This window comes from Mauremys mutica, chromosome 3 (assembly GCF_020497125.1).
Source record: "Mauremys mutica isolate MM-2020 ecotype Southern chromosome 3, ASM2049712v1, whole genome shotgun sequence".
Taxonomy (NCBI): Eukaryota; Metazoa; Chordata; order Testudines; family Geoemydidae; genus Mauremys; species Mauremys mutica.
The window spans coordinates 181,827,548-181,854,509 of NC_059074.1; the positions used below are offsets into that span (position 1 = coordinate 181,827,548).

A 26,962-nucleotide genomic window follows, 5' to 3' on the forward strand; every position below is an offset into this window, starting at 1 on the left:
TGCTGCACCTTGTAGGTTACTTCCCCCACAGGTTCAACCACCTCATAGGGTTGCTGCAATCGGGCCAGAAGCTTGCTTTCTGCAGTGGGTACCAACATCATCACCCGATCCCCTGGTTGGAATTGTTGGACTTTTGCCTGGCGATTGTAGTGGGTTTGTTGGGCCACCGGTGCCTTTTCCAAATGTTCCCGTACAATAGGGGTGACCCGGGCAATCCAGTCTCGCATCTTCAATACATGTTCAATTATGCTTCTCCCCTCATAGAGTTCCTCTTCCCAGATCTCTTTGGCGATATCTAATATGCCACAGGGATGGCGCCCATATAATAATTCAAAGGGTGAAAACCCAGTTGAGGCCTGAGGTACCTCCCGGATGGCGAACATAAGGTAAGGTAATAGGGTGTCCCAATCCTTCCTGTCCTGACTTACCACCTTCCTTACCTACCAGCCTTGAGGGATTGGTTAAACCTTTCTACCAGCCCATAAGTCTGCGGATGATAGACTGAAGTTCTCAGGGTATGTATATGGAGCAGCGTACAGAGGTCCTTCATTAGCTTCGACATAAATGAGGTTCCTTGGTCTGTTAATATCTCCTTCGGTAGCCCCACTTGGGCAAAGATCCCCACCAACTCTTTGGCTATCATTTTAGAGGCTGTGTTCCACAGTGGGATGTCTTCTGGGTAGCGAGTAGTATAGTCCAAAACAATAAGTATATATTGATGGCCCCGAGCCGTCTTCTCCAGGGGTCCCACTAGGTCCATGGCTATTCGCTCAAAGGGGACCTCTATGATGGGAAGGGGTACTAAAGGTGCCCTCAAGTGAGGACGGGGACTGTGCAGCTGACACTCTGGGCAGGAGGCACAATACTTCCGCACTTCTTCATGTACCCCGGGCCAGAAGAACCATTGTAGGACTCGTGCCAGGGTCTTCTCTACCCCTAAATCCCCCCCCAAAAGATGGCCATGGGCAAGGCTTAATATGACGTTCTGGTGTTTTTGAGGTACTAGGAGCCCCTCAAGTGCAACCCGGTACAAGAAATCCTTTTTCATTATGAAGTAGGGTCCTGGTCCCTGGGTTTTTCCTATTTCGGTCACCTCCTTCCTAATGTTGTCGTACCTTGGATCTTCAGCCTGGTCCTGTCCAAAATTTTCTCTCCCAAGGCTGGTCTGTCCAAGTTCTAGGGGGCCAGTCTTTGTTGCCTCTCCTGGTTCAGAGATATTATGGTGGGGGTTAGGCTTGGGTGTGTCCTCCTCCGGGGCAGCCTCCTTTCCAGCTACCTTGGTCCGCCTGCCTACAAGGGCGACCCTCTGTCCCTGGGTCAGGATCCAAGTCCCCAAGGCCTTAGCTGCTCTTCTTTACCTTTTCGTCTTTCTACTCAACCTGGGAATGGAAAACATATCTGGGGATATTTCAGAGAAGTCGTGGGGTTGACAGTTTACTGTGGATGTCTCACTAACTTCAGGGTTCCCCTTTTTCTCCAATCCTCCTACTGGGAGTAATCTCCAAACCCTGGGAAGTCCCTCCCGATGAGCACCGGGTATGGGAGTTTAGGGTCTACACCTGCTGCTACCTCAGTAAGGTTCCTCTGGATTTCAATTTTTACTGAGATGGTCAGGTAGTAACTAACTGTCCCATGGATGCATGTTATCCCTGTACGTTTAGCCTGCAGCAGCTGACTACACTTCACAAACTTCCCTGAGATGAGCGTGATAGCACTCCCCAAATCAACCAGTGCCATGGTCTCTACCCCATTTAGTTTCACTGGTCTGGTGTACATATATGGAGTTAGTGAGACCCCCACAAGATAGATTAGGGAGCATGGATCTGCCCAGTTCCCCAGGTTACACTGCATAGGCTCCTCAGCTTTGAGACACTGTTCCCCACTCCCTGCAGGCGTAACATCTGTATGGGGCCTTGGGCATTCCCCAGTCTCTTGATTAGGGCAGTCTAACATCACGATCCTCTTCTCCCTCAGTGCGCCGACTCTTTGTGGCTTCTGGTGGGCCTCTCTTTTTCCACCTAGGCTCTCCTGGTGGCCCAGTCACCCGATCTCTAAGGCTTGGTGCTGCTAGTTTAACCCAGGGTGCCTCTTCCTTAACTGGTCGGGTCAGCTCCCTTGCCGTCCTTCGCCTCTCTACCAGTGCGACAACCTCATCATAGGTGGAGGGTTCGTTCTGGCTTATCCAGGCACGAAGGTCTGGCGGTAGTCCCCTCATGTATTGGCTGATGACCAGAACTTCTACTATCTCTTCCGGACTCGAGGACTCAGTTTGCAACCAGTTGCATGCGAAATGGATGAGGTCATAAAATTGGAACTGCAGGGTTTTGTTTTCCTGGTACCTCCACTTGTGATACCGCTGGGCCCACACTGCTGTCGTTACCCCAGATCTGGCCAGGATCTCTGCTTTCAGCTGGGGGTAGTCTGCCGCAGCTTCTTCAGACACGTCATAATAGGCCTTCTGGGCCTCCCCACACAGGAATGGGGCAAGGATGCCAGACCACTGATCTCGAGGCCAAGCCTCCTGTAGGGCTGTCCTCTCAAAGGCCAGAAGGTATGCCTCTACATCATCCTCGTGCATCATTTTCTGCAGCCAATGGCTGGCCCGTATGAGCCGCGTCCCATCATGGCCGCGGTTCAGCTCTGTAAGAGTCTTTACCTGGTTTACCAGTTCCCGCAACATAGCACGGCCCTGAGCAGCCTGGACCATCAGCAGGCAATTAGTATCTTGCTGCAGCCGCACTGCCTCTTGTTGGGCAGCTGCCTGGACACGGGTAGCCTCCTGCTGGGCCGCCGTAGCTTGTATCAATGCCTGTACTAAGTCATCCATTGTGGTGAAAAAAAATAAACCCTCTCCCCCCCCGCCTTTTTTTTTAATCACTCTCCTTCCACTGTGCTGTGCACACCAAATCTCAACCCTGGCACCAGTTGTGATAAAGTTCCTCCTCTACTTTGGTGGGTCCTGCGCTTATTGACGGATATTGCTAGCCTCAGAGATCTTCCTGTGTTGAATCAGGAGTTGGGAGGTTTTGGGGGGAACCCGCGCCCGCCTTCTACCCCGGGTTCCAGCCCAGGGCTCTGTGGACTGCAGCTGTCTAGAGTGCCTTCTGGAACAGCTACCCGACAGCTACAATTCCCTGAGCTACTTCCCCATGGCCTCCTCCCAACACCTTCTTTGTCCTCACCACAGGACCTTCCTCCTGATGTCTGTTAACGCTTGTACTCCTCAGTCCTCCAGTAGCACATCCTCTCACTCCCAGCTCCTTACGCACACCTCACTAACTGGAGTGAGAGCCTTTTTATACCAGGTGTCCTGATTAGCCTTAATTAATTCTAGTAACTTCCCAATTGGCTACAGGTGTCCTAATTAGCCTGCCTGCCTTAATTAATTCTAGAAAGTTCCTGAGTGTTCTGGAATAGTCCCTGTTATCTTACCCAAGGAAAAGGGACCTGCTTAACCTGGAGCTAGTGTATCTACCTTTGCCACTCTCTTGTAGCCATCTGGCCTGACCCTGTCACACTACCACTATTACTGCCACTCATGTTTGGACTGGAAAATTTTATAACAAAACTTAGTTAACAGGGAAGCCTCTTTATCATAACTGTTAAGAAAATCTTCTTAACTGCAATGTGGAGCTCATCCTCATGCACATGAGCTCTAGAAGGAAGCCTGCCTCAGGAAGGCAGAATTTCTCTTCAAGGTCTCTGGTCCACAGGTGCAGCTTGTCCATTATTACAGTGCAGTATACTACCCCTCACACCCTAGTCCTGCTTTGGTGATATTCTCGGGAAGTGTAGGGCTATGGCTCCCTTTGGGATGCTGTATAATCCCATGGAGGTACATATATTTTGTCATCCTCTGATAATGCATTGGTGGTACTGGGGAGGAGATCTCTGCGTTTGTTTCAGTGAGATAATTGCAATTTCCCCCTTACAAATTGACCCAGCATCTTGTGGAGTGCAGCCCATGTCCCTGGTCAATCCCCTGCTCAGGCCTGGCAGAGGGAATATGTCAGGATGTCCTCAAAAAGGAAGTGTTTAATTAAATTCAGATTCTTCTCCTTCCAGTTCTTACTTTGAAATGCTTCTTACAGTGTGTTTCCCACCTCCTTCTCATCAATAACCCTAATGCCTATTCCCTCCCTGCCTGCGCCCCACACTTTTATCTATCTTGTCTTGGGTTTACTTATCTTGTCTACATTGGGATCTAGCCTGTACAGTGCTGATTGTATCCTGGAATATGTCAAGGGCCTTGAACTCTCATGGGCCAAATCTTGAAGTCCATATTCAATTTTGATTCAGTCCTTACTCAGGCAAATTCACACTGATTTCTCTGACTTTGGGGAATGTGTGTGTGTGTGCGTGGGGGGGGGCATTTTGCCTGAATAAGGACCATATGATTTAGCCCACTGATTCCAGTAGTAGTTATGGGTGCTCAGCACTTCATTGGAGCACTTAACATCTTGTAGGCCCTTAGATAGTTAGGTCATTGGGGCTGGGAGGATGACATAGTCAGTGCCCTCGGCATCTCACAAGTTACAGGTTAGGTCCTAAGAGAGAAAAAATAAGTAAACTCAAGACAAGACAGGTAAAAGTATGGGGTGAGGTGTGGTGAGGATGGGGAGGAGAAGGGGAGGGAATGGTCACTAGGATTATTGATAGGAAGAAGGAGGGATTTATAAAGCACACTGCAAAATTGCTTTCCTGTATAAATGATTAATAATTTAGCTCTGTTACAGTCTTCACAGATACCCACTACACATTCTCAGAAGAGATTTTTCAATCACTTTTAACAGTTTATTTTTAAATTAATCCCTCAAAACAAACAAAGGCTCTCATCGTCAATGAGGACTATATCATGCCATGTTCAAGTTTCTGACTTCAATCATGCTTTGCTTATAGCTATGTTAGAAAATAGGTGGGTATAATTTTTTAAGCAAAGGGAAAAGATATTTTGGAAATTTTGCTCAAACTTTCCCCAAACTTCAACTTTGGTTGGAGACCAAAATATGAAAATGTCTGCCCCAAGATTATGAGCATGTGAAAAGACAGGGTTAAAATGAAGACTCCCGTGCAGCTTCTGCCATAGCTGACATGACTAGTGCCTACTATAATGCTTGTGTAGGTGTGTATATGTGCATGTATACTGAACATTTACTCTCATTGATTAATTATAACTTGACCAAATAGTCACATTGAATTCAATGGGATTACTCATGCAAGTAACTGCTTGCCAATGGGAGTAAGAGTTCACAATGATTAAAATGTGCTGTTAAGGTGTAGTACTGAACGAAACGGCTTTATTATATAAGACAAGTAACCCTTTGGTTCTGTTGAATCCAGTATTGTTAACACCTGATTTTTTATAATAAACACTTTACTTTTTTATTAAAGTAACAAAAGGCAGGGTTTTTTATTGAGTTTTATGTGTTTCAATTTTTAGACCTTTTGTGATATACTTTAATGTAACTAGAATTCCATAGCTCAATAAAACTACCACTTGGCCTAATTTAATATGCCACACATTGCCATTTTAGTGGAGAAAGTAAACATTAAAATACCAACATTACATGGGAAAAACAGTATTATACAGAAAGATAATATACATAAAATCTTAACACAAAATTGAGATGAACATGAGGAAAGTAAAAAGCATGCAGGTATGATGTTTGATTTGAATGAAGCATTCAAATATATCATATTCAATGTTAGAGTCATACTAGTGAAAAGCTCTGCAGTTATATACAGTAATAGACACAGTAAATGGATACTAAACAAAATATATATTTGTTTAATACTATATGGATAAGCAGATAGCCGTGAGTTGCTGCCAGGCTAAACAGAAATTAATACAGTTTTCAAAAAAGATGAATTTTGCATACAAGTAGGACTTGAGAGACCCAAACCATGAAAAACCATTGCTTTTTCTGACCACTGGTGGTTTATTACCATCGAAGCAACACTTTTAAGGTTAAAAATCTCAAAGAGCTCTATAGACATGTTTTCTAAACTCTCTTTCCTGATTCACGAGACCATAAAGAATGGTATAGTATATTATGCAGGTAAGAGCTGCAAACTGCTTGCATGTAGCTTCTGAGTACCATGGTAAGAGTATCACTGCTCTTGACAATCTAGTTCCACTGCTTTGAGTGCAGTTGAGCTGATGAGTCCCAAACAAAACAATGCCATAAACTGAAAAAGAACAAGGAACTTAATTATTTTTCAGTGACACTGTGTTGAAAGAATAGCAAAGAAATGGTAAGGTTTGTCAGACAGCATAAAAGTCTTTGTGGGGAAAGTGAACTAGCTTTTTTCTGTTGTTTTTGAATGGATTGGAGAGCTTGTCTATGTAATGCCAACAGACCCCAATTATTGGCTGGTGGGACTGAACCTGGGACCTCTGGAGCTAAATGCATGAGCCTCTACTGCATAAGCAAAAAGTCACACAGTTCTTAGTTAAGGCTGTAGCAAACTCATCATTTTCTGGCTGAGCTAGGTGCCACTAGAGGGGACAGTGCACCACACCAAGCAGGCATAGGTTACATCTATATTTATAGTGCTGCTGTAGCATTTAGTGAAGCCACTACGTATGCTGATGGGAAAGCTCCTCCTGTCAGCATAGATATTCCACCTCCCCAAGAGGTGGTAGCTATGTTGATGAGAGAAGCCCTCCAATTGGCATAGTGCTGTCTATGCCAGGAGTTAGGTTGGATAACTAAGCTCTGATCTACACTAAGGGGGGGATTGATCTAAGTTACACAACTTCAGCTATGTGAATAATGTAGCTGAAGTCGACATACTCAGATCTATTCACTGTGGTGTCTTCACTGCGGTGAGTCAACAGCTGATACTCCCCTGTCAACTCCGCCTGTGCCTCTCGCACCAGTGGAGTACCGGAGTCAACGAGAGAGCGCTCGGCAGTCAATTTATCGCATCTAGACTAGACATGATAAATCGACCCCCTGCTGGAACAATTGCTGCCAGTCGATCCTGCGGGTAATGTAGACAAGCCCTAAGTTGCTCAGGGATGTGGTAGTTATACCAACATAAGTTGGTAGTGTAGACCAAGCCTATATCTGATAGCAAGCAAGCTGGTTTGGAACAATTGTTTAGATATTTTGTGGGCTTTAATAGTTTATGGCAAAGATTGGACAATAAGCTAAGATCAATCCCTGAGTAATGAATTTTACATTATTATATTTGCCTTTCTTGAAATATAAACACTAAATGGCTTATTCTCAGCTCAAGGGCTATTTTTGCATAATCAACTTAGGAAACTCAAGGAACATGACTTCTTGTGTAGCTTATACAAAGGCAGTTCTGTATTTGTTAACATGGATTAATTAGCCTGTTATCAGACGTTCAGTTAATATGCATGGCTATGAAAGTGACAGGCAATGAGACAAAAGGGAGGATCTGATGGAAAATCATGTATTTCATGAATAATTACAAAAAGACAAATTTGTAAATTTAAAGTAGCCTTTGAGTAATTTAAAATGTATACCTTGATTTATGCAGTTCTTCTAGCATTGACCTTGACATCATTGCAAAGGTAGTGTGGGATGAATTGCTCACTAGTTTATTGGGTGGATAGTATTTAGGGGAGGGCCTGTACTACACAGATCCAATCTAGATAAGCATGTCAGTGTCTGGAGATGTTCAGGTTTGGGGACTTGGTTAGGGGCCATTCTATGCATTATGTACAAATATGACTCCACTGTCATTTAACAGGTGAATCTTCTTTTTCCTCATTTTTTAAAAATCTTCAAGTAGCACATCTGTTACAACCAAGGAAAGGAAAATTATCCCCTCCCCCTCATTTATATCTTTTGTACTGTTGTAATAGTATCCTCTATAGCACTGAAGTGTGCAGAATTGTATTCCTTATTGATGCTGTTTTTTATAGGAGCCTCATTCAAGGCCTGATCCAAAGGCTTGTGAAGTCAGTGGAAAGACTCCTGTTGACTTCAAAGAGCTTTGGATCCAGCCCCCAATACTACAGTACTGAGGGTAAATCCCATCCTTTGGGGAATTAATGTGGCATATTCTATATGACAATCTGAACTGTATCACTCACTACATTGCTCAAGTTGTTAACAGTAGTACCATAGAGAGATGCTTTTGGACCACCAGAAGTGGCAGTACCCATATAATCAGTCTTAAGAGATGCAGCTATCCCTGTCTTGTATTATGAAATGCTTTACAGCAGTTACTGAGCACTTCAGTTAATGGAAGTGGACTTCTTGCTGTTTGTCAGACTTCTCTCCTACACACCCTATGCCCATGGCCATCAGCAACCACCTTTGTGACTGCCTAAACCTTCAGTATGCTGTCTACATTGCACAAGAATAATGCAGAACTCTGACTTGACTTGAAGTTTAAACAGCACCTTAGGTGCTAGGGCTATGATTCAAACACACTCCTGTTTGTCACTGCTAAAGAGGGCTGACAGGTTTCCTTGCAACAGATGCCAGTTGGCAACTTGCCATCAAGAGAGAGGCCAAGAGAATTTGTTGACTCTCAGAGCTGTCAGACAGGATTGTTGAGTTAAAGTGTATTTTACACTTTTTTTCAAGGCCATGACACAAACCAGGAAATAATATTATAAAATGGATTATAACAGGAACCACATACATCTCTACCCCGATATAAAGCTGTCCTCAGGAGCCAAAAAATCTTACCGCGTTATAGGTGAAACCGCATTATATCGAATTTGCTTTGATTCACCGGAGTGTGCAGCCCCGCCCCCCTGGAGCACTGCTTTACCGCGTTATAGCCGAATTCGTGTTATATCGGGTCGCGTTATATCGGGATAGAGGTGTAATTGCAAAGCTAATTAGTAGATTGGTAATACTAGCAGAAAAGTTGTGTCAGAAGTGAACATGAAATATTCTTTAAAAGGAAAATGTAACTCAGTTTCTTTGAGATTTCAGGCAAAGCTGTATATATAGAGAGGTCATGGTTCTTTGAAGCTGGAATAGCTATACAATACTTCTTATTTACATCTCCATACTATGTCCTCAATTTAAATTCCAGTGAATGTTCAGAGAACTTTGTCTGTGGTATTTGCCTAGCTGTACAATATGAAAGGAAAAAAAATTACAATAAAATTCTGAACAACAAAATGTGAAAAATTGTGTCTTGTCACACCACTCTATAGGAAAGTGTTCAGTTTATATAAGACTTATGAAGTTCCCATTCCATATTAAAAAAAGAGGACTACTTCTGACTACATTGTAAATCAGAGCTCAAATGTACAGTTATCACATTGGACACTGTTTTAAGGATACATTTTTGTATATGGAAAACTCTTGGGTAAATAGCTATGTTAGTTCATAGAAAATGTGCAAGTGATGGTGAAGTTAAATGTGTGCCCTTTAAACATATTATCTGATAATAGAACCTTAAGATTTGTTTCATACAGAACCTAGATTTTATAAGTGCATATTTGGTATTGTGAACAACATAGAAATCTTTCTGCCATTGGAAGCTCTCTACTAGAACTTTATATATTGCTGATTACTGCACATAATGATTGACACTGCTGAATAGATTGTGTATCCATTAGAGGCATGTTGTTGCCCTTCCATTAGTTATCTCATCTGTCACAAGCCGATAAAACGTATTTTCATAAAAGTTGTATCTGAATATATTTGTTACATTTTGCTTCACTGTGCAGGATGACACATCATATCTTGCATGTCATTTTCATTGCATAGATGGATATATGGTGTTGCATCTTTAGTCAATCACAAAATAACTGGTGTACATGATTTCTTCTCCACCTGGGTCCTGATTTAGGAAGAATCAGGAAATCAGGTAAGCATGAGCTTAACTTCAAGCACCTGCTTAAATGCTTTCTTGAATAGGGATACCTTCCTGAATCAGGTCCAGGGTCCTTAGAATTATACTATGCAATTATACTGTATTCTGCATGGACTGTATTTTATAAAAAAGCAATAATATTTAGTTTGCTGTAAAAAATGTTGCTGGCAGATTTTAAGATTCCTCCAAACTGTGATATAGCTGTGTTTCATTTATGCAGTTCAGTTGTCTATAGAGAGCATTTTAATTGTTGTAGACCATATTTTTTGCCATGTAGTTTGACACTGGTGCAAATGAACTAAATTGTTTTATTTCTGTTTTACAGCGGGAACAACATATATCTTTAGCAAAGGTGGTGGACAAATCACATACACGTGGCCTCCTAATGATCGGCCAAGCACTCGTGCTGACAGACTGGCAATAGGGTTTAGCACTGTTCAAAAAGAAGCAGTTTTGGTACGAGTAGACAGTTCTACTGGGCTTGGAGACTATTTAGAGCTGCATATTGTAAGTATTATCAACAAATTGAAAGTTATTTCTATATATGTCTTGAATGATCATACCTTTTTATAGTCTAAGTATTGCAGTTTATTAACTATTCTTTATCTAAAATTGTTGTATAATTATAAGATCAATAATGAATTAAATGATTATGGCTTATGATATACAGTTCTGTACAGGACTTCAGACATACTCAAAATGCCTTTATATAGCTCTCCTTTATATGGCTTTTTCAATTAAAAATTGCACTGTGGTACCCAAACAAATATAGCTATTTGCTCCAGTCTAATTACATGAAACAGGACTTAGCAATGTCAAAGGAAGGTGCATTAGTCTAGGAGGATTTCAAGTGAAATCTGTTGGGGGAATTACAAAGATCACGACTGAGCATACCGGCACTCGTTGTTAATACTAAAAGGAGTCCACTGATTCTACCATTACTGTGCAGAGATAAATTTTCAGTAGAAAACACAGTTGTCACACTGGGAAGTCTAGAAAAGTAATTTCAGTTGCCTTAAAGGAAATAGCTAGCAATCAAAATTGAAAGCATCTGGATTTTTATGGCAACATAAATAAATGATCAGCTGAAATAAACTTAACTAGGGCAATATAAAATCTTGTTGCTCAGATTAATCTCAACTTTGTTAATATATTAGCTTGATTTTTATTTAAGAACCTTGATACTTCCAGGAACAAGAGTAGTTTTTTCTTGAAAGAAATTACTTATTGATCTATAACCAATTACACTTTTACCCTCAGAAAACTTTCTGCAATGATCCTTCCCAAATCATACAGGAGTATACTGCTGAATTACAAGGACTACAGTGTTCAATTACCTGCTACATACACACCTTGCCCTCTTGTTTCGGTAAAGGTGCTTTTGCATTCTAGAGTGAGTTTTCCTTCACTTACTGCTTTGATCAAATAAACAAAGAATGAAACCCTTAAATGAATGTAAAGCTTTTCCATGCCTTTCCTTAATGGCCAGCCATTTTATCCAATTTGACTGTATAGTGCAATCTTAGTTTCAAAAGGAAGCTTCTCTCTGATGCCAAAAGATCCAAGACTTCAATTTTTTCAAGGCAAGTATCTCCCAGGCTGCAGAGATCAAGTCTTTCTTGATGAAAAGTATGTCTTCCAATCCCAGGACTAACATTTGTATGCAAGTAGCTTGTACTCCTAGCTTGTAGTGTAGATGTAACTAAAAGCGTGCCTAAGATGTGGAGATCTGAGTTGGAAGAATAGACAGGCTAGGATGGGTTTGGGATGGGAAAAATAAATTGTCCCTTATTGGCCTGGTCAAATGTACGGCAGAAATATAATACAGCCAGCATCCTCTCCTCCATGTTGAAGAGTCTTTTTTCAAAGAGTCTCTTGGGAGATGCTACCAACTTTAGAAGTTCTAGCCAATACAGCTCCATTAAATGGCATGGGCCTCCTGCTGATCTCGTGGCATCAGTGATGTTTGGAAGTCTCAACACAGTCTCTTTTGCAGGTATCATGACTGGGATATGGATGGTCTTACCTAGTGGTTGGAGCAGGAATCGGCAGTCAGTCTAGGTTAGATACCAGAAGGTCAGAGTCCAAGACAAGCCAGAGGGCAAACCAGGAGTCAGATGTCTCGAGGCAGACAGGGTCAGGTTACCAGGAAATCTGTAGGAGCAGGTATTATAGGGGAAGCAGCCCTAACAGGGAGAACCCAGTTGCATGAACAACTTCTGGTTCTTGTGTTAGGTTTATATAGAAGTTGTGAACCAAGCAGGACCCCCAGCATTTTGCCAATCAGAGTCTAGGACTGGAATCCTCTGTCAGGATTCTATTTCTATTCTAGGAGCTTTTAGCAAAGCATTGGGTAGCAGATTAGCACTTGCTAGTGCTTGGGTACCCTGGGGGCCTGTGTTCAAGGTCCATAGTCCCTAATAGCAATAGAGCAAAACTTGCAACAAATGAGGAGAGTTTTCTATGGGGGGAAAACCCTTGCTGAGAATTTATTCTCTAGCAGGGACATACATGCTCATGGAAATTACCTAAGACAATCAGCATTTTTTAAGGGCCATCACTGTAATTTAATTGTACTAGAGGAATCTTAGACTGCTACTAGAATGTATTTTCCCAGTACCCATTAGGAATCAGAATAGTATTTAAAAGAAAGTTGGAGAGTAACATTTTCAAAAGCACCTAAGAAACTTAGATGCCTAAGTAAAATTGAAAGTCAACAAGACTTAGGTGCCTATGTCACTTAAGCAGTTTTGAAAATCGTAGCTAAATTTTGTTTTTGCTCAGTAAGGTATTAGGAGTGGTGTGTATAAACTCTGAGTTCTGCATATAAACTGCATTTGTAAAATAATATTTTGGACTAAATTTTCTTTTTTTCAGCCTGCTGGCAGCTGCAATCTTTCTGAAAGATTAAACCACTTGTAACAATGGTAGCATTAGGGCTTTATGTCATCCAAAAATTCCATCTGTCACTGATGTTGTATGAACAAGAATAATTTTACTGTTTTACTATTAAAATAAAATATATTGGGCATGATTGAGTGGTGGGGAAGGAAAGAGTCCAGTACTCCACATGATCTTGGTCATTCACCATCTGATACATTTTTGCATACACTTTAATTGCAAGTATGTTCAGAAGTGAATCTAAAATCTATTGAACATATGCGTAATGGATTTACATTGGCATTTGCAATAAATGCCTGTGCAAAAATAAATGCACATGTATGCATAGCCTCCTTTTTTAAATCAGGCATATTTTTTAACAAAAGTCCTCTTCTTATCATTTATGCCTCAGTATTAAAATGCAGTGGAAACTGGTTCTTGTGTCTGATATTGAGCTCCAGAATTACAAAGCATACCTGAACCCTCTTGAATGGCTAAGCATTACACACATTTGTAGGATGGGTTAGGAGGGCAATTTTCATAATGATGGTGAGCAAGGAAATTAAGAACTGCTGCTTTTAGTCAAAAACCTTAATATCAAATATGTGAAATAGGTTATACAAGCATGCTGGGGAATGGTACTTGACATATGACATTTCAGAATAGGAATATAAGTGCAGCTTTCTTTTAAAGTCTTTCATTCTGGAAGCAGGAGAAAACACCACAAGTCTGATTAGGGAAACTTAGTATGTGTTTTCCCTACATATTATTCTGTTTACCTTAGGAAGAAATAAACCTAATAATGAAACCAAGCTCATAACCAATTCTGATTTAGAAAATTGCTACTTGATCATCTGAATCACAGCCTTGGCATTAGACTAGAAACAATTTATTTCAAGTAATCGTTGTATCTCCCAAATAACCATTGTTAATACAGGAGACATTTCAAATACTATGTAATCTCTATCTCCACCAGATGTTTAGCAGTCCCAATGCCAGTATTTTAAATTCCAAGATGAATTATAATAAAATTCCACCCCCACTGCAGCACGAGCTTTATACAGAGGTGGGAATTTTTGCACCTTATGTTTTAAATAAAGGTATATTAGCATGACGTAAATATCCTAAAAATAAAGCAATTGCTTTTTATGGTTCTGACAGCTTCTCATTTGACTGGTACTGTGAAGGTGAAGAGGAGTTCCTGCCCTATAGCTCTGGTTTTGGGCCCTAGAAAAGGAAGCATATGTCACATCCAAGCCTCAGTCTACATTCATTTCACCAATTCCACTTCTTCCACCTGTTCCCAGGATAAAGAGCAGATAGTTCTAGTACAGTTCATTGATTTCTTCCCTCTTGGGATTATCCATGTCTGACTCTCCATCCAAATAAACATAGGTGTTCAAATAATCAAATATCCCCCCAACCTCCCCGGGCTGGCTTCTACATAGTCATCCAGCTCCATTCCGAGGCCTTTGATGAGGACACTACCAACAGCTCCTGCTTCTCCCCAGAGGTTCTTCCTGGAGAGACCAACACTTCCTGCTCTTTCCCAGGTAGAGGCTAGTCTACACTTAAAAAATTCACTTGCCAGAGCGCACTAGCTCTCTTGACCTAACCCTCATGTAGATGTGGCTTGATCAATGGAAGAATGTTTCCATTGATCTTCCAGCTACTGCCTGCCATTGAGGGAGTTGGATTATTTACAGTGATGGAAAAATCCCTTCTATCACTGTACCTCAGCATTGTTACAGAGCCCCATAGCTGTGCAACTGTAGCACCCAAAATGTAGAGAAGTCCTTGGTCTCTGTCTCTCTCTCTCTCTCACAAACAAACACACACACACTCTCTCTCTCTCTCTCTCTCTCTCTCTCTCTCACACACTTTGTTAAGAGGGAAGGGAGCTGTTTATATACCCCCCTTTTACCAGCATCTCTTGGCATTGCAGCCTTCAATTGTCCCCTTGACTACAATTCTGAGCAGGCTGAAATCAGGAGCTAAACCCCAAGGTTGCCTTAAAGGGCCAGTAAATCCTGAAATAAGGGTCTTTATGACTATGATGGTGACATAGAAATATGCCATTCTTCAAAGAGACTTTTATTGTCTGGAGCAGTGAAGAAAAAGGGCTTAGATTTCCAATAACAGACTTTGGTTTCCTTTTTAAATTAATCCAAATATAACTTATGTGACCTTTTGACCTTTTTTCTCAAGGAGGTAAAGGCTGTTAAGTTGTATATTTTAAAGGATGTGGTGGCATATCATCCAGGAAATTATGGTTTGATTAAAGACAGCCAGTATGGATTTAAACGAGGGAGGTCATCTTTAATTAACCTGAAAGCCTCTAAAGATGCAACATTGCTATCATGATAGATAAGGGGAACTCAATATAATATTTAGATTTTTGACAAGATTCACATCAGAGACTAATGACTGAGGTAAACAATCAAATAAGAGGAAAAATAGTATGCCTGCTAGAAATCAGTTTTTTTAGCATGAATAAAATGGTAGGTTTTTCTCTCTAATGTATGTGCACACTCTGATCCAAACAGCTTTTCTATAGATAATTTAATGTGCGTAAGAGTTTGTGTATATAAAATATAGATGCACTTGATTCTGTTCTAAGTTACACTGGTGTAAAGTAAGATAAACTCCATTCAGGTGAATGGAGATATACCAAAGTAAAACTGGGGTGAGATGTGACTCAGGCCTATATGTGTCTGTGTATGTTACAACCCCTCCCCCCCACACACACACACGAAGAAGATATCCATGACATATTTCAGGGTCCAATGATAAATGAATTTATTATGCTCATTTGACCACCTTACTGGTTCACTACTCATGAAGGGCCTGATTCAATGTCCATTGACATTAGTGGAAAGATTCCCATTGACTAACGTATGTTTGGATTAGGTTCTAAGGGCTTGATCCTACACTCACTGAAGTCAGTGACAAAACTCCCCCTGGATTTAAAGGGACAGAATCAGGGTCTAACTCATCTCTTCATCAATCGTTAACACCCCAAAACTCAGAGCAGCTTCAAATGCCCATCTTTTTTGGGGGGTGGGGCAGATGAAGAAACTGCTACAGAAGTGTTTCCTCCATCTCCTTCCAAATATGGAATTCCCCTTCCCAAAATTACTCCTGCTCAATGTCCAGAACGGCTAGGGTTCAGTTTTGGGTTAGCAATAGCTGGTGTATGCATAAAAATGTCATGACTTAAAAGTCCAAAAACTTACAGTCCTACAGGGCCAAAAATGGGAAAAGGGAGCCTGATATTTTACAGGCCTGATATTTTAGCATTGCTGAGCACTCAGAAAACAGGCCCTAAACCATTGGAAAGGACAGATTCCCAAGTTCCTAATGGGCCCAGCACTCACTCATAGCCTCTGGAAAGCCAGATAACTTTTCAAAACTTGCCATCCTTATGCACAAGAAAACTGTTTTAGGACATTGTGAGAGGTCCCTTGCAAGGCTGTGCTAATACATAGTGTATATACATATTGTGTACATGCAATATGGAAGCATGGGAATGTATGTGCACAGGCACATATTGCTGCATTGTCTTGAAAAAATGCATATTGTCTCAGCTCAGTATTTACTGTTTGTGCTATTTGTGGTTTTCACTATACTCACTTTATGAGTGGGTTTCACTATATGGGAAACACCACAGGACGTTTAATGATTGTGGGCAGTGAATGCCCAATTTTTTAACATCCAGTCTGTACGTTAGTATAGAAATGAGTTGGACAAGAATATTGTGAAAGAGAGATTTCCAGATTTGCATATGGTTCTACAACTCAAGGGAGAGTAAACAATGACAAGCAATGCAATCACAAAGGATTATTTATATGATTGGACCAGCAGGTAAGAAATGTGATTCACTGTACACAAATGTAAGTTAATTAGTATGGGAGCAATGAATTAATCTAGGGAATATGTGCTAAATGGAACAATCACTGATCAGGGTAAAACTCTGGCATTGTAGAAAAATCACTGAAACAGTTATGCTTTAAAATATTTAGATAATGCACTAGTTTGTATTAGTAGAGATTTTTAAAAAAAAAAAGATCCTATATAAGATCATTGTGAGTCCCTCATCTTGAGTCCCATGTGCAGTCCATTCCCCAGAAGATCTTGTTCAAAGAAGGGTTATATTTCCTTGAACAGCCTTGAGCAACAAAGTTAGTGCTAGACATATCAGCCCAAATTGCTGAGAGAGGTTCATGGAGATAGGCTTATTCTCAGTGGAACAGAGTAGACATGTAAGTGACCAGTCAACATTATGGATAGGGTTAAGGAAGCTGATAAAGATAAATAGTTTGCTGTGATTCTAATCATGGAGCAGTTCAAAGAGCACTCCCTGGTGCTACCATGAATCCCTGTTATTATAATACTGCACCTGTACTCTCCGCGATGTGATTCCCCACTTCACTCTGCATGGCCATTCCTTCCCCTACTTTTTTCTCCAGCCAGGGGAATGTGTAGGAGGAAGTAACTCCCCTCATCTTCCTACTTCTCTTTCCTGTCTTGGAGGGAAGATCTCACTTTCCCTTCAGTCTCTTGCTATGGAGTTGAGGAGAAAATAAAATGTGTATTTTTTTAGGAGAATCCCACCCACTGCCTTGTGATGAAAGAAAAAGACTGTACCCAAAGCATGAACTGAATAAATAGCCAGTGCACCTCATGCCTCAGCATCACAACATCCTGGCCCCAGTGTAGCAGAGAGACTGTAGATGCTGTGGGCCACCCCTTCCATCAGCTGCAGTGCTAAGGGCCTGATCCTTTCCCTTTGAATATGATGGCAAAGCTTCCATTGACTTCAGTGGTGCAAAGTCCACATGTTGGGGGCTTCTGCTCCAGCAGAAGTGAGAGCTGTAAGTGTGACACTGCACCCCACATTCTTCATAGTGATATTAATGATATAATTATGATGTATTTTATGTAAGATAAGGCATGTGAGGGATCATTGGAAAGGTTATGATTTGCTGAATATGATTATCCTATGTGTATGCATGTATCATTTTTGTATCCGAAGTTATGAATATTGACTATGTATCTGTTTCAAATATAGCTAGTCCTGGGTAATGCCCACTAAGCAAAATGCTCTCAATCTAGATGGCTGGCTGGGAAGGGCCCATTCAGATTAATGAGCAATTGGGAAGAAAAAATAGGCCTTAGGATAAGCTTAGCTCCCACCTGGTGAGCCTTCCTGTAAACACTCCAAACAGCCCGTGGGGGATGGCTGCTGTGACTCTACAGAGACAAGTGACCAGGTCACCTGGTGCTGGGCTCCATCTTGGGATGCCAGTATTTTTCCATGGACTGGCGTGGGAACCAAGCTTTGAAACAGGGTTCCCGCCATATGCAAAATCTATGTAAGGCAGGGGAGTGACATCATCTAGGTTCCTTACTGACTCCCCACCCAAGAAGATTCCTGGAAACAGCTGAGGAACAAAGACTGAACTGGAGAAAGTGCTGGACCCAGGCTAAAGGGATTTTTAGCCTGTGAATGGAACACCTGGGGATTCCAAGCTGTAAGCAAGTACAGCTTGTCCCTAAAGAATCTGCAGCCTGTTTGTATCATCACTTAGGGTGAGAATCTTCTATTCATATCCAATCTATTTAGTGTAATAAGCTCAGTTTGCATTTTTTTTATTTGCTATCCCTTATAGTCACTTAAAATCTATATATTGTAGTTAATATATATATTTGCTTTATCTAAACCAGTGCGTGGAAATCATAACTCAGGGGAAGAAAGCTGTTGCATATTCCTCTCCATATTGAGGGAGGAGCAATTTTTTTGAGCTTATCTCTGTACAGTTCCCTCTGCAGTGGAAGACGGTATAATTCTGGGTTTATACTCCAGAGGGTGTGTGTGCCTGAGGAGCTGGGAGGTGCCCTAGCTGATGCCTTCCCATGCAAGGGCTGGTCAAAGAGCCTGCCTGCAAGTAACTGCATCGGGATATGTCCCTACCTGTATGTATGCTGATGAAAGTGCAGGCTGAAGCCTGGAGTGCTTGTCAGCTTGTCACAGCAGTACAGTGTAAGAGAGAGCTGAGGCTAGTGGGTCAGGAGTGGCTCAGTGGTACCCCAGTTCCAGGTGGCACCCTGGGGGGAACCCACCACAGAAAGAATGGAACTTCTTCTTTCCAAACTGTTAACACTGGTAAGCGATTCAGAAACTTGAGGCCCTAAATGTAAGTTAAGAAGTTTAGGAGTAGAGAAGGGAGTCAGGTCAAACCATTTCATATAAATAATAATAAAAATGTAATAAGTTACTGGGGAAGGCAGAAGAAATACAGAATATACCATAAATTTGAGAAAACAGAACCTTGATTTGTTTCTATAGCAGCAGGGGACAACAGTGGGGTGGCAGGTGGAAGAGTAGGAATCCGCATTTAAATATAGACAGGGTTTCTCTTTAAGCCTGATGGCATCTTCCTAAAGTGTCTCTTAATCTTAACATTGTCACTTTAAAATTCTGATTTATTATATGGATTTATATAGAATCATAGAATATTAGGGTTGGACGAGACCTCAGGAGGTCATCTAGTCCAATCCCCTGCTCACAGCAGGACCAACACCAACTAAATCATCCCATCCAAGGCTTTGTCAAGCCAGGCCTTAAAAATCTCTAAGAATGGAGATTCCAGCACCTCCCTAGGTAACCCATTCCAGTTCTTCACCACCCTCCTACTGAAATAATGTTTCCTAATATCCAACCTAGACCTCCCCAACTGCAACTTGAGACCATTGCTTCTTGTTCTGTCATCTGCCACCACTGAGAACAGTCTAGCTCCATCCTCTTTGGAACCCCCCTTCAGGTAGTTGAAGGCTGCTATCAAATCCCCCCTCACTCTTCTCTTTTTCAGACTAAATAACCCCAGTTCCCTCAGCCTCTCCTCATAAATCATGTGCCCCAGCCCCCTAATCATTTTCATTGCCCTCTGCCGGACTCTCTCCAATGTGTCCACATCCCTTCTGTAGTGGAGGGACCAAAACTGGACCAGTGTCGAATAGAGGGGAATAATCACTTCCCTCGATCTGCTGGCAATGCTCCTACTAATACCACCCAATATGCCATTGGCCTTGTTGGCAACGAGGGCACATTGTTGACTCATATCCAGCTTCTCGTCCACTGTAATCCCCAGGTCCTTTTCTGCAGAACTGCTGCTTAGCCAGTCAGTTCCCAGCCTGTAGCAGTGCTTGGGATTCTTTCCTCCTAAGTGAAGGACTCCTCATTTGTACTTGTTGAACCTCATCAGATTTCTTTTGGCCCAATCCTCCAGTTTGTCTAGGTCACTCTGGACCCTATCCGTACCCTCCAGCTTATCTACCTCTCCCTCCAGTTTAGTGTCATGTGCGAACTTTCTGAGGGTGCAATTTATTCCATCATTCAGATCATTAGTAAAGATGTTGAACAAAACGGGCCCCAGGTCCGACCCCTGGGGCACTCCACTTCAGACTGGCTGCCAACTTGACACTGAGCTGTTGATCACTACCTGTTGACCCCGACAATCTAGCCAGCTTTCTATTCACCTTATAGTCCATTAATCCAATCCATACTTTTTTAACTTGCTGGCAAGAATACTATGTGAGACCATATCAAAAGCTTTGCTAAAGTCAGGATATATCACATCCACCACTTTCCCCATATCCACAGAGCCAGTTATCTTGTCATAGAAGGCAATCAGATTGGTCAGGAATGACTTGCCTTTGGTGAATCCATGCTGACTGTTCCTGATCAATCATAGAATCATAGAATCATAGAATCTCAGGGTTGGAAGGGACCTCAGGAGGTCATCTAGTCCAACCCCCTGCTCAAAGCAGGACCAAACCCAACTAAATCATCCCAGCCAGGGCTTTGTCAAGCCTGACCTTAAAAACCTCTAAGGAAGGAGATTCCACCACCTCCCTAGGTAACCCATTCCAGTTCTTCACCACCTACTAGTGAAAAAGTTTTTCCTAATGTCCAACCTAAACCTCCCTTTCTGCAACTTGAGACCATTACTCCTTGTTCTGTCATCTTCTACCACTGAGAACAGTCTAGATCCATCCTCTTTGGAACCCCCTTTCAGGTAGTTGAAAGCAGCTATCAAATCCCCCCTCATTCTTCTCTTCTGCAGACTAAACAATCCCAGTTCCCTCAGCCTCTCCTCATAAGTCATGTGCTCCAGCCCCCTAATCATTTTTGTTGCTCTCCGCTGGACTCTCTCCAATTTGTCCACATCCTTCTTGTAGTGTGGGGCCCAAAACTGGACACAGTACTCCAAATGAGGCCTCACCAGTGCTGAGTAGAGGGGAATGATCACATCCCTCGATCTGCTGGAAATGCCCCTACTTATACAACCCACCTTCCTCTCCTCCAAGTGCTTCACAATGGATTCCTTGAGGACCTGCTTCATGATTTTGCTGGGGACTGAAGTGAGGCTGACCGGTCTGTAGTTCCCCGGGTTCTCTTTTTTCCTTTTTTTAAAATATGGGCACTATATTTGCCTTTTTCCAATCGTCTGGGACCTCCCCCGATCGCCACGAATTTTAAAAAATAATGGCCAATGGCTCTGCAATCACATCAGCCAACTCCCTCAGCACCCTTGGATGCATTAGATCTGGACCCATGGACTTGTACACATCCAGCTTTTCTAAATAGTCCTTAACCAGTTATTTCACTACTGATGGCTGCTCATCTTCTCCCCATACTGTGTTGCCCAGTGCAGCAGTCTGGGAGTTATCTTGTTTGTGAAGACCGAGGCAAAAAAAGCATTGAGTACTTCAGCTTTTTCCACATCATGTGTCGCTATGTTGCCTCCCTCATTCAGTAAGGGTCCCACACTTTCCCTGCCCTTCTTCTTGTTGCTAACATACCTGTAGAAACCCTTCTTGTTACCTTTCACATCCCTTGCTAGCTGCAACTCCAGTTGTGCCTTGGCCTTCCTGATTACACCTCTGCATGCTCTAGCAATATTTTTATACTCCTCTTTAGTCATCTGTCTAAATTTCCACTTCTTGTAAGCTTCCTTTTTCAGTTTAAATTCACCGAAGATTTCACTGTTAAGCCAAGTTGGTCGCCTGCCATATTTGCTATTCTATCTGCACTTTAGGATGGTTTGTTCTTGCGCCATCAATAAGGCTCCTTTAAAATACAGCCAGATCTTCTGGACTCCTGGCGCCCTTATATTAGCTTCCCAGGGGATCCTGCCCATCAGTTCCCTAAGGGAGTCAAAGTCTGTATCCAGTGCCTTAAATGATAGATTCTTTCTTTCTCTCTCTTTCTCTCTTTCTTCATCTCAGGATTTTTTTAATTGAATGCACAAACACAAATTCACTGTCATTTTAAGTATTCTCTTTGATGTATGCTAAGAACTTGTTTTAGAGTACATCCTTCAGTACATCCTAAAGAAAGCAGGTGGCAGCCTCCAGGGGCCTGTCAGTTACAACATACTGATTCTTCCCCTCAGAATGAGCCCTGTTGTATAATATTGCATAGCTGGAGGAATGAAGAATTCAGTATAAATATATTCACTGTGTGGTGTACCGACATGGAAGCCCCTTCCCCTGCAGGACTATTGATTAGATCAGTTTCATTTTAAAGAACTAAACTAGCAGGTGGTTACTACTAAGAGACTTATCCTGAAGGTGTTCCTTGACTGGGTTGTTTGTATGTGAAAATGCATGAACATGTGTGGAATATTTACCAAAATTCTGGCTTCAGAAAGAGGGATGCAGGAGCTTGCTCTTAATGCATAAATAAATAACCCTTCTCCCACTCAGCCTCCTTTCCTCAGCTTCTGCCCATGTTAGTAGCTCTGCCAATCCTTGCTCTATTTTTCTGGCTTCTGTTCTGTGCCTTCCCTATCTCACTTCCTTCTCAAAGGGTCAAATTTTACAACATGGTCAGCACCCCTTAGGGTTTGGCCCCAAACAGACTTTACTCTTTCCAGCTTCAACCATATATCGGTTTTCTTTTTTGTATCCCATAATTCCCTGTGCTGGCTACCATGGCACTTCAAAATACAAAAGATACCAAAATATAAGACACCAAATTAATTTATGTATGCAGTGTTTTTGTAGCCATTTCAGTCCCAGGATATTAGAGAGACAAGGTTGGTGAGGTAATATCTTTTGTTGGATCAACTTCTGTTAGTGAGAGAGACAAGCTTTCATCCTGAGGAAGAGCTCCATTTAGCTAGAAAGCTTGTCTCTCCCACTCACAGAAGTTGGTCCAATAAAATATACTACCTTTCTTACCTTGTCTCATCAAGTTAATTTGTCGACAGTAACTTCCTACAGAATTTTACCACATACAAAAACTATTAATGCAACCACTAGTGACCATTTTACCATGCTACCAAGACTTAAAGACTATCACTTAGTTGTAAGAGCAAAATAATATGGTAAGATGTCACCTGAAGGAGGAAACAGAGAATCACTGGAAATTATTTGCCCGTATATTCATAGGATTCTTTATAGAATAAAAAGCTCTCTGTGGTTGAAGGCAAGTTCTGGATGAGCCGGGCAGATGGTACTGATCTCCACTCACCTAACTGATCAATCATCCTTCCCTGTTTATATAAAATTGTCATTTAAGGAGGTCATTGCTGATAATATACCTTTGAACTTGGCACTACCCACGTGTCCTGTTGCAGTCCAATTTACAGGAATACTGCTACAGTAATGTCAGTCATCTGCCATTTAGATTGTCCTGAGGCTCTAAAACAAGTGAAATGCTTACATATATTATCTATATCTATCTTTATATATATGCAACAGGGTGGAAGCCATTTTGCAGTTTTTAGACAATATTGACTGATCATGAGTTCTCCTAACAACGTAATGTAAGCTGCCAACTGTGCCACCATCCTCTACATGTCCTTGGCTACATTTTTAGCTCCTTAAGGCAGTTTGTGTAAGTTCTAAATGAGTATGAGGACATAGTGTGGGCTGCAGTACAATGTGCCAGTATATGACCAAACTCCCAGTGTAGGCAGCACTATGTTGACAGGAGGGCTTCTCTTGTCGACATAGCTACCGCCTCTAAGGGAGATGGAGTACATATGTTGCTGGGAGAAGCTCTCCCATTGGCATAGATAGCATCTTCGCTAACCACCACAGCTGCACTGTAAGTGTAGACAAGCCCTGAGCTGGAAAGTGAAAGCTGCAGTGGCAATGTGACAAAATGCTTTGCTTCAAGTATTTCTTTAAGTAAGCATTGCTATGACAGTTAATCGTTTTGGGCTAATAATGAAAAGCTGCATCAGTACTGTTCTGTTTTTATGAGATACCTGCATAATTAAAAGTCATAATTAATTAATTGGCTCACTTATTTATTTCAAGTTTTTCTGTGTGATTTTTTGCTGCTTTTCCCAAACTGGAATCTTCTTTTGCTTAATTCTGGTTCATATTTTCCAGTTCCAGCAATTTATCAGCCTTCCTGTAAACAATCATTCTCCTCACATCTACACCAGTGTATAAATTAGGAGTAGCTCAACTGAAATCAATGGATTTATACTGTAACCGAGAGCAGAGTTTAGCTCACTGGGGCTGATTCTCTTCTCTTCTCATATATCCAGCTAAAGTACTTATAAGGCCCCCATTAACATGGTGTCTGAGTGCCTCACAATCTGTAATGTAGATATTCTCAACAGCACCCCTATGAGAAAGGGATGTGCTACTATCCTATTTTAAAGATGTGGAACAGACACAGAGAGACTAAGTGACTTGCCCAAGATCACACATGAAGTGATGGGCAGAGCAGAGAGTTGAACCTAGGCTGATTGCCTAACCACAGGACCATCCATCTTCACTTTACACGAGTGTCACTGGTGTCTAATTCTGATCTCTTATACCAGTGTCACATGATGTCTACTTGAAGTCTATAGAACCACTTTTGACTTACCAACATCTATCAGAGAACAAATTTTGGCTGTGTGATTCAAATAATATATGGTTCTTCCATTCTCTTTTTCAGATATAAATAGGTTGTATAATTTTGTAACTTATAAAAAAAAGAAAAACAACCTTCTCCGGTCTTTTTTTGTGATAAGAGTGGTTGGGTTAGCCACTAGAGTTCTGTAATAACTCTTCACATTAGTCAGCTCACTGCTAAGTTCTCCTTAATAGCCCTATCAGCCAAGGCAACAAGGGGGTGAAGGGGATGGGCTAACACAGTGCATTCCCAGAAGCCCTGACCATGCTTCCTTCCTTGCTTTTCTTCACTCCAGTCTGCAACCCTTGGTGGACTTTCTACTTCCTTCATATGCACTTACAGTGGCAGCACCTGGTGGCAGTTTAGGATGAATTTATCCCATTCACTGTGAAGCATTGTCTAAGGTTTTAAATTCTAGTAGAGTCATATAGAGGATTCCTTCCTCTTCACAGAGAATTCCAGGGACTAGCACAGAGCTCCTGTACAGGTACTCCCTGCACGTCAGCTGCAATTTTAAGAATCCATAACCATAGGTTATCTACCGATGCTTTCTCATTTAGGGATAAACACAATGAGAATGAGAATCTGTGAATTTACTATGACAGTAACTTTTACTAATTAAAATAAAAAAATGAAAAGATTACACTATGGATATTTAATAACCACTCAGCATATTTGATAATGTCACTGCCGTCTATATTATATTCACCAACATATTTAATAGCTGAACAGATGCAACTCACTAGAGCACCACATGGTACTCAGCAGCAGGGAGTCCCATTTGACAAGCTGGTTTTATTTTATTCCTTCCCACAGAACCTTTCCTAATATCCCTAGCTTTGTAGTGTTTTGATTTGTTATGCAGGAAGCAGAAAGAGGCAACAGGATTCTGTGTTGCTTATTTTCAAAGAAGGCTTTTAGACGTTTCAATGCAAATACCATAAAATTCCAGATAAAGCTACTGTAAAATAATGTTTTAATATAAAATTGACAGTTGGCCTTAGATTTTAAAGGTTTTATTTTTACCATGTATGTATGTATTGCATGCTCAGCCTGATAGAAAATTCTAGGTAGGTTCCTGATAAGATATCAATTATGCTGCAACTCTGTATTTTAATTGCAAGGTTTTTGTGTACATGTCTGCAAGTTGCTTTGTTCAATTAGCAATAACTCTTGCCGGCAGTAGTGCCATGGGACACTGGAGTTGTTTGGCGCTGCAAGAATCGCTCTCTACAGATCAATTCTTAGGAGCATTCTGCGTGCAATTTTCCAAGACTCTAATTGCTTCTGTCTGGAAAAAAATAACCTGATATACACTCAAAGGCTAAAATAAGATGGTGGTGCATTTAATATATTCTCAAAATCACAGAATGATGTGGAATTGATAAAGGGCCTTTAGAAATGTAATTTGTACTCTTGCTTTCATGCAGCTCAGTGTAAAAATATGAAAAACTAAAAATTAGAACTGAATGAGACTAACAGCTTCAAGGAGTTTGCTTTTTGGCTCCTGTCCTCCCCCTCCCCAAGTTATGCTGATTTGTTTAAAAAATGGGTTTGAATCTCATATTTTTCATTAATGCAATTATACAGTCAAGGTTTGGTTATTGTTAGGAGCCCTGGTGTTCTAGACTCATGAAATACTGGGCAATGTCTTAGCGCAGTGGTTCTCAAATTTTTTGGTTTTTTGCAGACCACTTGAAAATTGCTGAGGGTCTTGGCAGACCACTTCATGATCTTTCCAAATGCTGTTTGCACCGTTAGCTACCTATTATAAAGCACTTTGGATAAAAATGCTATATAAAAAAACCCTTAATAATAATAAATTTGTTTTGTTCTACAGATAAAAGCACACAACTCATATTTTAATAGCAGTAGTCTTACATTTCTAACGCAATGGATGTGCCCTCTCTCCTCTGCCACGGCAGCCCCTGAGCTGGGGCGGGGAAGGAAGGGGGGGTCTCCCCCACCACAGCAGCCACAGAGCTGACGCTGGGAAGGAGGGCCATCTCTTCCTGGCAGCCGCAGCCCCAGAGCTGTGGAAGGTTGCCTCTTTCTCTGGCCACCGGAGCCCTGCACATCCCAAATTCCCCCCACCCCCTCTTCTCACCCCACTGCCCCCTCCCACCTACTTCCTATTCCCTCCCGCCCCCAAGGCCACCACCTCATCTTACATGTGTGTCTTCTCCAGGGTCCAGGCACCTAATTAGTGGAGCCATGCCTGTCTGTATTGTATAGAACAGTGGTTCTCAAACTTTTGTACTGGTGACCTTTCACACAGCAAGCCTCTGAGTGTGACCCCCCCTTATAAATTAAAAACACTTTTAAAAATATTTA

General features: G+C 41.7%; 1 protein-coding gene across 12 annotated transcripts in view; it reads left to right on the forward strand.

Annotated features, from left to right (window-relative positions):
- Positions 1–26,962, forward strand: part of NRXN1 (neurexin 1) — a 1,323,847-nt gene that overhangs the window by 933,235 nt on the left and 363,650 nt on the right. For all 12 annotated transcript variants that reach the window (XM_045010133.1, XM_045010135.1, XM_045010134.1 and 9 more), the window contains one exon: positions 10,148–10,329. In XM_045010133.1, coding sequence (XP_044866068.1) covers positions 10,148–10,329 — 182 coding nt within the window. The remainder of the gene's footprint in view (positions 1–10,147; positions 10,330–26,962) is intronic.